Raw genomic sequence first — 15,244 nt, forward strand, 5'->3', positions numbered from 1 at the left:
TGAATAAAAGATGTTGCCATTGACATACAGTTACTGGTCTCTAAATAATCTTAGTCTTATTTCCAGCAGACAGATGGCATCATTTTGCAAAATCCATTGCATCACAAGACTTTATATCAACATTGCCATGTCTGTAAGGTAACAACTACTTAATAGGTAACAGATACCAGACTTGATGCTTTCTTACCCTTAAAACTCTCCAAAAGGGCACACGAGAATATTAACGGGAAGTCAGCACTGCTGTCTTTTTAGGCACCATTTACTTAGTTATCTGCCAAGTACGTGAATAGGCAACTGCAGTGCAGCTCCCCAGGACACTACAGAGAGGGAGAGAGCTCCATCAGATAAAATTACATCAGCTGATCCGCAGAGCATAAATAATAGAGCCAGGAGGGCCCTGTTTACCTTCATTTATACCATCATGATGCCATTTGATGGAAACCAGCTGCTCTGGTTATGTTCTTCACACTATATCCATCCCTGCCACCAGAATATGCAGACAAAGCCCAGGTTTCTGATGGTCTTACAATTTGTTTTGTTTTCAGTATATTTCATATACTATGTAGATTAACATTTCTGTAATTAAAAAAAAAAGAATCACTATCAACAAATTTCTCACTTGGACATTTACATGAAATGTAAGCTTATTTCCACAAGCTACATCAGCACTGCTGGTAGTAAAATAAGATCTTCTCAAAGATATCTGCCCACTTCACTATCTGAACACATCTCTAATGACGCTCCACCTCTAGTTATTCAGAAACTTGTCATCAAATATAAATTCTTCTGTCTTTCTTTACCAGAGAAATCACTGCATACATCCCAAATCAACACAACACTGGGTTATTCGCAATGATGGGTTATCAAGTAACTGATAGAAAGCTTTGCATGGATAGGACTAGACTAAGCTTAGAGAAGAGAGGTACATATGTCCCTCCCCCATTCCTAGACTGACATTATTGATGTCTAGCATCAGTAGGATAATGTTTTATTTCTTTTCCTGACAGAAATAATGCAAGATAGTTTAGCTGTGGCCTTGGTCTCAGTTGAGATAGGCAGGTCCCTGGGTCTCCAAACAGATAACCTGTTCCCTGAGCTGCCTAGTGTCCCAGGAATCCTGATAAAGTTCCCAGCCCTGATGATTCACTGTACCTGCCTTCCGAGGCTCTTCTCTGGGGGAAACAGTTTCCTCCTGTCCTGCCTAGGGACCCCCTGGACCTGGGATGACCCAGCAGCACGCTGAGCTGGCAGGCAGTGAGCTACATCACATATGCAGTCACTTCTGAGCCAGGCTGCCTCCCCACTTGCTTCTTTGCTGAACTTGCAAGCAAAATGGACATCTTGCTGTGGAAATTCTCGGTTTCAGTACATCAAGCAGTCTTCTGCTGTAGAGTCCTGCCAGAAAGCACACAAGCACTGCTTCTGCCACCTGGCAGAGAGCCACAGTGAAGCGGCAAGATGTCCAGCCAAAAGAGGTACAAGCTTTACCCTCAGAGCAGCAGGCTTTTTGATGAGAGCCATATATCCTCCTAGGCCAGGAAATGCCCAGGAACACTGTCCTTTCCTCCTGAGACAGCACAGCTGCACCTTGTCTGCCAAACCAGATGCAGTCTGGCTCAAAAAGTGTTTATCACAGTAAATCTTCCCAGGAGGAAGAGCATTTTTTTATTTACAGAGAGGTAGCACAATATATCAAACGGAAGAGATTTTATACAAACACGTTTATGATTATTTTTCTGGAGCACTTGCAAAAGGTGTTGTATTTGGCAATCAGTCCTTTATATTGTTCCACTCTTTACCTTTAAATAACAATCCTAAATTAATTAGCTGTTTTGTTTTATCTGCCTGCTCCATGACGCTTCTGCAGGAAAAACGATCACAGGTATGTGCTCCTCCCGTATTTGCACAGTGTAAAAATCATCATTAGAAAAGAAACAGGAAAACCCACCCCTTGAAATGTTGCCCATTTTAATGCACCCCCCAAATTAAGAGCACTGAACAGAACTTTCCTACCCATCTACAAAAAAACACGCAGAAATTCCAGGAAAGATGTTTTGGTTTAGATGGCCTACCTCTACATTCCCCAGTAGCTTTCTGGTTTTCTGTCCCCTCTTCTGTTTTACGTAATTCCTCCTAGTAATGAAACAACTTAGGCTTAGGATCTAAATCCAGGGGCTTTTGTGAAAGTTTTGACCCAGACCTGCCTATAAACTTTGTGAATCCAAATGTGATTTCTATTCTGTCACTTCTGTGGTTTGATTTTTCCCTCTATTCAAGTCTCACATTTTACTGTAACCTTTATAAGCAATTATACAGAAGTGCAGGATTTGTTTTATATGTTCAAACATTTCACTTTTAGCTGCTTCAGAAAATGGATGGACCATTTGTGCTGAAAGTCGTCTACTCCTGCCTCCTTTGCTTCCCCAGCATCACTGGTGGCACATTTACATCCTGAAGCAAAGGACTTTACTGATTCCTAGGTGTGATCTGAGATGGTGAAAGTGCTGTATTATTTAAGTGCAAAAACCCAAGCCCAACAAACCCAGAAATCTAACCTAGCTCAAAAGAAACTTAACAAACCAGGTTCCTATGGAAAGCTGCTCCATCTCCAAAGGACTTACGGCTTTGCCTGCAGGTCACAAAAAACCCATATAATGGATAAAGAAAGTAACCACAACTACAAAGACATCAAGGCTGTACTTATAAATCCTATTCTAAAATGTCCTACATGAAAAATAGTACCTGTATTTCCAACATAAAGTATTGGCTAGTTTATAGAGTTTTAGAAAGAGTTTGTATTTTAAACAATGTTAAACTTTTCACTTTTTGCTCTATAGCTATTGTTTTGTGACTCTTTTCCAAGTATTTTTTTTGAAAAATTATTCTGTGCAAGCTGCAGGAAAATGGTGTATTTCACAATGGAAATAAAGCATGGTTAAAATCACGGAGCCATATTCTGTTCACACTCTGCTGTAAATCCCAAGTAACTCTGCTAACCTCAATAGATTTAAACTGGATTTATAATGAAATACAGAAATTGTCCTGGGCTTCTACTGATTAAGCTTCAAAGTCATTTACTTATGACCTTTTCTGAGCACAAAGACATTTTAGACAGTGTTATGTAAGTGTCTTGTTAGCTACTATACGTGACTTCAGTTAAAAATCAATAATGGCAACAATTACAGATTCTGCTTCTTTCATCTTCTTTAATATTGCTGGAACCAAAAAACGGATTTGTTTTTTCGAAAGCTCTACAATACTGTCTTTATTTCTGATCCTGTTCTCTTCCTCAAAGAATCACAAAAGGTATATCTAGAAGAAACTTACTGGGTGACATACATCATCTCCCTGCAAAACAACATTATTTTTCTTTATTGATTATTTTCTCCAACATCCTCTCAGATGTTCCAAACAATACAGCTTCTAGCTCTTCACAGGAAACTAGTCTACATTCTTGCTATGACCTCTGGCAGAATGAGTATGCTGACCTTGGGTTTGTGAAATAACAGCCTACTCCATCATAGTATCTGACATGCCTAGAGAGAAGTAAGAATGGAATAAAAAAACTCCAAACCCTCATAGAATCATAGAATCATAGAATAACCAGGTTGGAAGAGACCCACCAGATCATCGAGTCCAACCATTCCTATCAACCAAGACCAGGCCCTTAACATGCACCTGAGACAATACTACCAAATACCCCAGAAATTTTATTACTTTGCATTACCTCGAATGTTTACCTTCTGGAGAAAACTCTATAGGCTCTGTCATGGAGCAATGCATCCCTCTCACAGCTTCACTTGGAAGTTAGTGCCCAACACAACATTCTTGATGGCTCCTGGAGCCTGGTTGATTTTTAACCCCATGCCTGCACCACTCATTCATGGCTGGGAGCAGTTCAGATGCAGAGGTTTGCAGTAGCAGTGAAATTGCACTGATGTGATGCATTCAAACAGAGGTTGAAAAACATAGCACAGGGTTTGCAACAAGGATGTAAAGAGTGGAGACAAGGAAGAACATGAATTTGTACATGTAAACACATAGGGTACATTCTTGTTCTCTTTCTTGTCAGTTATCAGTAGTAATTTTCTAATCTGCATGGAAAAAACAAAGTCCTTATGTCTACATGGGAAAGGAATTACTACCTGCCTTATGCCTCCAGTCATTCCACTAGTCAAGCTGGACTCACCAGAGTAACAGCAAGGGAGCTCTTTCATCAAAAGAATAATTTGTTTCTAAAAAAAGCAAATAGCAGAGCATTAGTAAGTGTAAAAATATTGGTATTTTTTCAGGACAGCTATACTTTCACATCTTTAAAAAAAATTATGTTTTATGGCACTGGTCTGCAATCTGCTGCAATTGTGTAGTTGTTTATTGTTTACTGTGTTAATTTTTTCTCACGTTTTGAAAATTTAAAATTTGGGAATGTGAATTTCACATATCCAGATTCACATTTTGCACATAGTTTAGCTGGATGTAAATGACAATAGGCTGGGACATCTGATCCTATTTACCACAGCATCTAAAAACTTTTCAGGACTTTGTATGACTGTATCAAGGTCTTACTCTTACCTATACTGTGTTTACAGAGTCACAGATCAAGAAACTGTGTCCTCATCGCAAAGGCAGGCTGACACTTGGGAGAAATTAAGCCAACATTCATCCCTGCAAGAAAGCCTGTTTAAAATGTGTGAAGTTCAGTGTTAGTTCATAAAAAGCCAAGAACTGACCTTGAGACTCATGTGTCAGTATGTTTTTCTTCTACTGAGTAACACTAAGGCTGAACCTTCTCTCAGTGAGACAGCATGTAGCTCTGGTTCGAGGAAGGGAATGAGTGGGCAGGAACAGATCCCTTTTTATCTAGCATCGGCCAGACAGAGTCTGCAATACATATTGCAGCCCTGTTTCCCCCACTAGGAATGTGGTCTGAACACCTTCGCACCTGCTGGTGGGAGGAGCAAGGGCACGTGGGGCATAGAGCAGAGTACTGGTGGGTGCCCAGTCTGAACCTCAACAAGGAGCTGGCTGACTCTCCTTGGGTACCACAGTTTAAATACCACCTCATGGTGTCTCTTCCATGCAGTGCAATGGAGACCCTTCCCCAAAGATCCCTCCCACCCTCACTATCCTTCTTCTGCCCTAAAGGGCTGTGACTAGCATTTCACAGATGAGAAACAAGTCACCTTATAAGCCCTCTCTTGCAGAGATTAGACTTACTGCTAATCCACAGCTAGTCAAAACTGCTTTTGTGCAATGTATCTCTCATTATCAACTGGAATGAAACTGCAGTTGGGATACATTGATTTATCATCTAGTATACTTTAAAATATAGGCAAATAAAAACAGATTTTACAAAGACCCTAAAACAGTATCTATAAGTGCTTTTCATTCAAAAGCCACATAAACTTATGTCTCACTTCTGTGCAGTTATATGCTAAATTTCAGAGCAAAGTGAGAAGACCACTGAAAAGATCTAGGTCAAATAAAGATGCATTTTTAACAGTGATAAAAATAAGGATGGGAAGCCAATAAGGCAAATCTGCGTATGCATTGGTAGGAGAGACCATGGCAGATACACTGCTGGGGACAGTGGAAGCAGCAGGTCTTCTTCTCCCCACCAGTGGCTACTACAGAAAAGGAGAGAGAGGAGACAGTAACAGATTAGGTGAGGTAACACTTCTTGAATATTACATTATCTCTTTTTTTGAGATATCTTTATGTTTGAACCAAAGAGAAGATCATCATTCAGAATGCAGACGGTTTGTAGTGGCAGAGAAAGAAATACACTTGAAGCTTCACCAACAGCTACTGTGTTAAAAGCCTCATCCTCACTTACACAGAGGTCATTCAGAAGGAAGGAAACTTTATATAAATGAGGACTTCCCCCAAAGCTCACAATTATACATTGCTCTAGAAATTATTAGGTTATTTGCTGTGAACCTGAACATGTTACCTTTGCTTTGACATATATTTTTCTGGAAAGGTCAGAATATTTATGTATCAGCAGTCCCACTTCTCTGAAGTTGCCTTTCAATAATACCAGTGTCATCCTGTCTGTTGAACTGCTAGGGAGCTAGCATTATTAAGTAATGCTCTTTTAAAACTAGCTGGTTCTTAATTTTTTTTAAAAAGAGATTTTTATGATTGTAAGGTAACAGATAATAAATAGCCCTTTAAAAATGTGGCACTTGATTAATGATAGTGTAGTCGAGTGTCACTTACCAGCCTTGGATAATAATATTCAAAATAATAACTCTTTGCTTATATTTTTTCTGCTTGGTTTCTCTCCTGAGCCTGGCTGTTATTTCCCCGTGCCCTGCCCTCTCTGGCCAATTACATCATTTTCTCAGCTACCTCTTTGCTCTACTTGTATGTCCTTTCCTGGGGTCATGCCTTCTCCTCCAGCCTCACCTTCCCACTTGTCTGCCTAGCTTGGGTGTTTGCTCAAGAGGAGAAGCTCCCCCTTGCTATAGGACCTTTCTGCTGATGGACCTCTCTGTTTCCCTCTGCTCCCCTCCATGGTGCTGCTCCTCTGCTTTGCCCCAAGGAGCTTTGGGAAGCTGAATTAATAAGTGTAGATAGCATCATTTTGAAAAGTGTGAGGCAGTTTATATAAAGATGGAAAGATGTACTTTTACAGGATCAAAGCCACTGCAGGAGTAAAGCCGTCTCTCAGCCTGGAAGCAAAGCTCTTTTAGGAACATTTTTATGATTAACCACCCATAATGTAAAACCAAATTCTATTATGTGAAACAGTAATACACTCCTAGCACACCAGCTTTGAATTACACACTGAAAGCCCCAATTGAAACCCCTTGAGTGACTGGCTACGAAGTCAGCTGGCGGCAGTACAAGGACTAATTTTGTTGCTGGGAGCAGCTAAGTCACGTTACTGGAGGGACTGTCTAAGCTTCCTTGCTTTGCTGCTCAGCAGAGTGCGCTTAGCAAGGGAGCGCCCTGCCCCACACCTGGGGTCCCACTGCAGATCCAGCTTGGGAGCTCCTGGGGCTCCTCTGCTGCACAGTGTTCCCTTGGGCCTCCTAGAGCCATCTTGCCCTCTGCCATGCATGCCTCAGGAGCCTACTGCAGCCTCTATTTTATTTCTATAGTTTCTGTGACTCTGCTCTGCCAGGCTCCATCTGGGCTTTCCCAGAGACCGTCCATTTTCTGTCATGCTTACTCTCAGCCTGTAAATTTTCAGATATTGAGGGAGTGTAAATTTGGTTTTTGACTGAACAAAATGCAAGCATGAAGATACATCAGTCATCAAAGATGAGATATTTAGCTCATTTATTATAACATAGGGGTAAAATTTGCAGAAGTAATCAACAGTGCAGAAAAGACCCTACATCTATGCCATAATGTCTTGAGGTGCTGCTGTCCAGTAGAGTTTCTTACTGGAACTGAGTTGTGGGTGATGAGGCTACTGTGTAGAAGAGGGTCAGAAGAGGTCGACCTATCTCCCTGAATGTCCAATGAAAGGATGTCCCACAAGAACCAGTCTGGCCCTGTGTGCAGGAGGCTTCAATTTCCTGCCCTTATTCTTGCACGAGATATACGTCGCAGGTACAGGGTAGCATTTCTACCCACTCTTCAAACACCATTTCTACTGATTTGTGCTCCTGTTACATAGGAAGCAGTGACTGCAGTGCAGTGTTTCCTGCAGATTAATGGCTGGATGGGAGCAAACAGTGGTCCACAAGCAAGGTGAAGGATATTAGCTCCAAACAGTCAATAAATCTTTAGGCAATGGCCTGACCTCTGTTGGTTATTGCTATTAAAAAGGGGAAAAGAACTCATGCATTTTTTCTCCATGACATAGCCACCACTGGTATGTTTAGAATATATATTAGCAAATCTTTTGGCTCTTTCACTACTGTAGTCATCACAATTTGCTGTTTTGAGGGAAAGATGTGTGCATATGCTGGGAGGAATGGGGGAAGGAAACCATTATTTCTTCAAAAGCCTCAGGCAGAAATTAAGGCTCAGTTTTTAATTTTCTAAAATGTCTTTACTTCCCTTTAGTTTTACATCAGTTTCTTAATTTTTACAGTGGTTTAAAACTTTAAGCTCCAGTCCTCTGAGCCATTTACTTCATCCCTTCCCTCGGGTAACTCCTATTATTTTTATCTCGGAGGATTCACCAGAATATGACAGTTTTGCGTTTGTGTGATATGTAAGTGTATGCAGAGGAGGAAATGAAAACAAAAATGCGTCATCATTTTACAAGATGGCATGGTACTAATAACCAGCAAATAGCTCTGAATGAATACGGCAACAGACAAAGTGGGCAAAACTACAACTTTGCTAGAAAAGTGAGTTATAAAGTAACTTAAAAGGAAGGTGGCTATTTCTACTTATTACTTGGCGCTTTTACTGATGTCTTTTCCACATGACCTTTTCTCCGTGGTGCATTTCATTACAGTATAGACTCCTCTTGTGAATGTGCTTTATGGACAATTTATTTACATGCTTTTATGAACCTCTTAGAAAGGACTTCAGCTTATATGAAGGCTAACGGGATTTCAATACTTTGTGTCCTTATCCCTCATAAGACATTGTTGCACAAGCTGTTCCAAGGAAAACTTACAGAGTGGACATCATGGCCTGGCCTTAAGACTAAGGGCAGCAGATGGAAAAATTGAAACTATGAAGATATTAAGTGACACAAATTAATTAAACAAGGCAGAGGAATCTTTTAGCAAATACTATCTTGCCAAACAACCTACTAATATTTTATAGATAATGCTTTCATCTTTCCATCAGGGTCAACAGTAGATGCAATAATCTTTGGATAAGATCCCCTGCCTCCTGGCAGATTGTTGAGAAGGAGATGGAGACATGACCAATGCCTGAGGTGACATGGAGTCTGATGAAGGCACTGTGTAGTCCAGCCCCAATTTGGTACTGATGATGCACATTCGAAAATACTTTCTCCTTAAAAGCTTTGGTAGCAACATTTTAGATTCACAGCAAATGCTAGGTTTGTATTATTAAAGCAGCCTTAGTTACAGGGCCAGCTGTCAAATTTAACAAATCCAATCTTGTTTATCTATAGGTGGAACTAAGTTGCAACACATGCCACTCTTTCTGTTCTTTTCACTAATCATTGTCTCTGCTCTCTCAACACTATTTACAAATGCTAAGTTCACTGACAGTAAAGCATCGTGTTTCATGAACTCAATAGTCCATACATTCTCATGGACTTGTAAACCACAGGTTGCAAATTGTTAATCTCTCCCTCTACAGAGACTGCATAAACCCTGACAGCGCCACTGCACAATCCCTCATGGTTTCCTTAGACAATTGCTATTCTATGTGATCAAGATCCCTTTACACAGAAGATGATGCAAATCAGCCATGCTACTGCCTTGTTAATATCCCTGTAATCGCTTTCCTCTCTGTTGCAGAAGGCCGCTTGGTTTTGCCATGCCTTGTACACAGTGACCAGCAGTTCAAGTAATTCACCAGTCTGAGAAAGATGTTGACTTCACTCTTCAAACCTATATTCTCTGTTTTTGCAAAAGAAATCTTCTCCTTGTGATCCTTTCTAACACTATCGCTCCATTAATGAGTTTCTTCAAAAAGTCCAGGAAAGCACTGAACATTCTAATGCACATGTAGTAGTAGAATGCTGTAGTAAAAGCTTTTTAAAAGAAACAATTGTTCACTTTTTAGTTTTGGCTCCACATCTGCACTTACTCTTACAAACTGTCAGCATCTGGATAGTCCAGTTAGCATTCAATATACAAACATTTATCTCGAACTACTGGCTAGATCCTTGCCCTCATAACAGAACCGCTTGATGTCTGGAAGCGTACAGATGATATGAATGAGTTTCATACTTAAAATTCAAAGAGCTGTTACAAAATAAATCAAGATTTTTGCTCTGTATAATATTGCTCTGTATAAACTCTTTGCAGAAGCATCTGGTTCAGAATAAGCATGAGTTTTATAAAAGGTACAACAAAAAATCTAATCTTAACTTACATACCCGATGATAAAAAAAACCATTTCATGCATTAGAGGAGCACTGGGCAGAAAGACAAGCACAGAATCATATGGCAAACCAAATACATTATTTATTATTTAGCAGAGCTTCTGTAATATAATTCTCTACATTGACTTATTTATGAAGTGCTGTAAGAAAGAAAATGAATTAGTGAGTGAATAAAATAAGTTTCTGTATTCAGCTAATACACTAGCTAAAATTGAAACTAACAAACATGATCTGAAAAAATGCCATAATGTTCTTAGCCACAATTTGGGAAATACTAACATAAATAGCAAATGGAGCAAATGAAGGAAGGAGCATATAGCAACTGTGAGAGACTATACCCTGTGTTTGGTTTCTCAGACCACCAAAGAGCTTGTGCATTATAGGCAGCAGGAATGAGAGCTCCTCTTTGCATGAAATTCATCCTCCTCCTGAGTATGCATGGTGAACCATTCATACCATTGCCAGGCTTGGCATCGAAAGGGATTTGGGTTGGCACCACCAATACTAAACTACAATAATCCTTTAAATTAAAATTTGCCACTAGACAGCAGGAAGGTGACTCAGAATGCAAGATCCTATTCTCCACACTTGTTTGGCCATGAGACTGCTGGCGCCGTCAGTGGTGATATTCCATGAACACCAAGTCTAGTGGTAATTTCTCTGACACAAAGCCTTTTGCAGACTCACAGGAGGCAAGGAAGATATTGAATAGTGACATTGAAGAATATCCTCTCTATTCTTTAAATCAGAATCAGAGAGTTGGTACAGTATGTAACTCTCCTGGAGAGCAGCTTTATGGTTTCCTGCTGTTTGCCGTTGGATTTCCAATTCTACTACTGAAGTGTTGAGGAGTTTTTAGATCAAAATGGGCACGGATATTTAGACGTGCACAACCCAGCTTCTGCACCTGAATAAAGTTAGCCTTGTAAAAGAATTAGTCACTGTAGAGGACACGTTGCCTTTGAGGTTTCTCTCTGTATTATCAGAAAGTTGCTCTGCCTTGTACTCCTCTCACTTCTCACGGGAGGCTTTCCTCAGTAGTCCTTGACTTGTTATTTTCACGAGTAGTCCTTGACTTGTTATTTTGTAGACCAGAGTGCTCACATAGCTGTTTCTTATGGGAAAGCATAATACTGTAGGTAAACAATGATTGTTTACTGCTAAGGGAGAACTGACAAATCAACTTGTAACACCACGGCTCGCCCCTTCTGAAGAGGGGTATAAATGTAATGCAAAATCTCAATAAAACGGCTTCACTTGATCATATTGGTCGTGTGATGCCCCTATCCTCTGCACTGAAGTACCTAAGACTGCATCTCACAGCTTGTTGAAATTCAGAGTAGTGCCCAAGGGCTGTACTTTTCTTTCCCCTTTATCTCAGAAATGGAAATTAATCCCTGTTACTAAGGTTGCCATCATAAGTCTCTGGATCTTATGTTTCTTCACATAAACTACAGGGAACTTTTGGTGCCTTCACATGTCACTTCATATCCAGTTAATTATGTTTTAAGCTAGTGTAATTGTATAGGGGAATATTCTAGTTTGCTCACCCTTAAAGAGAATGAATCATTAAAGTGATGATGCAAAGAACCTTCGAGTGTTACTGATGGCCATATAGCTAAATACTTTCTTTTCTCTGTTATTTATTTCATGCACTAAACCAAAATAAATTTTAATTTTTTTGCATTTACAGCTTTTCAAGTCAGTAGTTTTCATTCCTTTTCTAAATCTCACTTTTTCTAGAAGTGACAATGGAAGTTTTGCTTGTGTAAACTGCAACTTAAAAACTGATCAGAGATGTGTTAAATAAATGAAAACTTCTGAGTGAGCGGAGAGAAGAGTATTGCAGGTGGTTTATTAGCTTTAAAGAGTGGTGGTATCAATGGTTTCCAAACAGACACAGAGGAAAACTTAGAGTGCAAAGAACGTGCTGAGACTCTGCTGTTTTGTGGCCTGAAAAGAACAGCCTCTATGGCTTGATCTATCAGCTTGCTCTGTGTTGGCTAAGTTCCCACATTACCAGCAAAACAACTGCCTAGCAACCCAGCTTTTCCCACAACATTTCCTTGCGCGTGTTGTGTGCCCAGAAAAAAAGTATAGCGCCTAATATGATCTCTGGATAATCCCCTTATTTGAAAGCTATATTCAGCCCTCTGTACACATTGGAACTGTAACTAGAAAGGCAATTGCTGTCATGACAGAGAGAGCAGGCAAAGTCAAACTAGTCCTGTTTATGCTGCAAGCTGTGCAGAAACGCTGTACTCCCCGAACAGGTTATCAGCACATCAGACAGACAGCAAACTTGCTGCTTGCCTCCACAGTATTTCCCCTAACAAAGGCAGGAAGCCATGACTGTTAGCAAAAAGGTGCAGATATCCTTCCTATTGAAAACCCCGTTCTGTGAACAGCAAGGGAGCTCTCTAGCACACACTTTGCAACTGTCAGAAGAGTCGATCTGAAGGCATAAATAACTCAGTACTTAAAAAACAAAACAAACATGCTGGTTTGAACATGTGAAGTTCTTTTTGCAGTTACTGCCTTACAGTCACACAGTAGATTTACTAATAGTAATGTTTTCTTATCTGGCATCCCAGCTGCAGTAGCACCTTGCAACAGAGTATTTGAGCTACTTTCCTCACAGTTTCCTCACCTGTAAAAGGTAGAATTGCCTCAAATCTTTCACAGATGTTTCTGAGCAGCATGCTAAGAGGACTATAGAACATTCAAATTTGCCCATATGTTATCTGGAAGCACAAGCCTTCTTATCCCTCCAAAAGAGGGCACCGTTTGAGAAGCACTGTAAATAATGCCTACCCAGCATAATTAAGACAGCACTCTTAATAAAACACTCAGAAATTAAGGCAGCAACTTACTTGCCGTCTTCATAACTTCCTCAGGAACATTGTCTTTCCAAATGAGTGCAACAGGAAATTGTGGTAATTATGGGTGAGCTGCGCGTCTGCAGCTCAAACCACTCACTGCAAAGTGCAGAGGCAGTAAGCGCTGGATTGGTAAGCAACAACTGACAGCCACCTCCCCTTCTCCTCGTACTTTGCATGTAAATTTTAACAGACGCCATGTGGAAAGAAGTTGCTTTAACAAAGATCCATGTGAAAAAAGCTGTACTACTCATGATGGCTCTATGCTCAGCACAGCAATACTTACCTCTAAGGTGCCCCGAGACCTACAGATGAAAAGCATACTAGTTGTGCTATCATTTGTTACTGATTTTATCTGGAGAGGTGTTCACTGTCTTTATTAAAGGCAATACTGAACTTTAACTGCTTCCTGGTCATATAAGAATTAATTTGGACCTCTCTTGCCTCACCTTTTGCTGCTGTGCGGTAGAGAGGGTACTGAGAAGAGATGTGCACGCTCATGCATTGAGTAGGTCCGCAGACCATGTGCCTTTGCATTTTTATTTGTGGCAGAACTTTCACAGAATCACAGAATCACTAGGTTGGAAAAGATCCACAAGATCATTGAATCCAACCATTCCTATCAAACACTAAACCATGCCCCTCAGCACCTTGTCCACCTGTCTTTTAAACACCTCCAGGGAAGGTGACCCAACCACCTCCCTGGGCAGCCTGTTCCAGTGCCCAATGACCCTTTCCATGAAAAATCTTCTTCTAATGTCCAGCCTGAACCTCCCCTGAAAGAGCTTGAGGACATTCCCTCTTCTCCTGCTCCTTGTCACTTGGGAGAAAAGGCCAGCTCCCTCCTCTCTACAACCTCCTTTCAGGTAGTTGTAGAGAGCAATAAGGTCTCCCCTCAGCCTCCTCTTCTCCAGGCTAAACAAACCCAGCTCCCTCAGCCGCTCCTCATAAGACTTGTTCCCCAGCCCCTTCACTAGTTTCATTGCTCTTCTCTGGAATCACTCCAGAGCCTCAAAATCCTTCTTGCGATGAGGGGCCCAGAACTGAACACAGGATTCAAGGAGAGGTCTCACCAGTGCCAGGTACAGAGGGAGAATAACCTCTCTGGATCTGCATAGGGTTGTTGTGCCCCAAGTGCAGGACCCGGCATTTGGCCTTGTTAAACCTCATGCCATTGGACTCTGCCCAGTGGTCCAGCCTGTTCAGATCCCTCTGCAGAGCCTCCTTACCCTCCAGCAGATCCACACTTCCACCCAGCTTAGTGTCGTCTGCAAGGGTGCACTCGATGCCTTCATCCAGGTCATTGATGAAGACATTGAACAGGGCTGGACCCAGCACTGAGCCCTGGGGAACCCCACTTGTCACTGGCCTCCAGCTGGATTTCACACCATTTCCCACCACTCTCTGGGCCCGGCCATCCAACCAGTTTTCCACCCAGGAGAGTGTGCGCCTGTCCAGGCCAGAGGCTGACAGTTTCTCAAGCAGAATGCTGTAAGGAACTGTATCAAAGGCTTTACTGAAGTCCAAGAAGACCACATCCACAGCCTTTCTCTCATCCAATAAGTGGGTCACTTTGTCACAGAAGGCGATCAGGTTCATAGAATCATAGAATCATAGAATAACCAGGTTGGAAGAGACCCACCGGATCATCGAGTCCAACCATTAAATCATAAATCATTAAATCATATCATAAGAAAGCAAAAATATGACCATAACTAGACTAAGCAACCATGCATCTTCCTAAGCCAACTCACCAAACACAGAATAATGTAGCAGAATAAACCTCAAACATCATTAAAGATGAAAAATTGGGCTAAGGAAAAGAGAAGTTTAACAGTGTACATGAGGCTATGCTGCATAAGGAGATAGCAGTGGGTAATTCCAAAATGAAGCAAAGGAGCTCCTACCATACTTGATTTCTGGATGGGGCAAGGGGAAGAGTGACTTCCATGACTGAAGGATGAATCAGCGCAGGGGGCAGCAGAATAGCTGGCCTGGTAGAGCCAGCTCACCAAAGAGGAAAATCATTTTAGAGAACATATGGGCAGAGCTGAGAGAACAGAGAAGGACCTTAAAGTGGGACCTTAAAAGGTTAGTTTGGCAAGACCTGCCTTTTGTGAACCCGTGTTGACTGGGCCTGATCACCTGGTTCTCTTGCATGTGCTTCATGATAGCACTCAAGATCACCTGTTCCATGACCTTCCCTGGCACTGAGATCAGACTGACAGGCCTGTAGTTTCCTGGATCCTCCCTGCAACCCTTCTTGTAGATGGGCACAACATCAGCCAGCCTCCAGTCCAGTGGAACTTCCCCAGTCTTCCAGGACTGTTGGAAGATGATGGAAAGGGGTTTGGCCAGCACATCT

At 41.3% G+C, this 15,244-nt stretch overlaps 1 protein-coding gene across 1 annotated transcript in view; it reads right to left on the minus strand.

The window, feature by feature from the left end:
* The window catches only part of CEP85L (centrosomal protein 85 like), a 144,499-nt gene extending 131,514 nt beyond the window's left edge, over window positions 1-12,985 (minus strand). Inside the window, exon 1 of the mRNA XM_069851777.1 lies at window positions 12,874-12,985. Within this exon, the coding sequence (XP_069707878.1) occupies window positions 12,874-12,886 (13 nt within the window). The 5' untranslated portion in view covers window positions 12,887-12,985. The remainder of the gene's footprint in view (window positions 1-12,873) is intronic.
* Between the last annotated feature and the right edge of the window lie 2,259 nt (window positions 12,986-15,244).

This window comes from Phaenicophaeus curvirostris, chromosome 2 (assembly GCF_032191515.1).
Source record: "Phaenicophaeus curvirostris isolate KB17595 chromosome 2, BPBGC_Pcur_1.0, whole genome shotgun sequence".
Taxonomy (NCBI): Eukaryota; Metazoa; Chordata; class Aves; order Cuculiformes; family Cuculidae; genus Phaenicophaeus; species Phaenicophaeus curvirostris.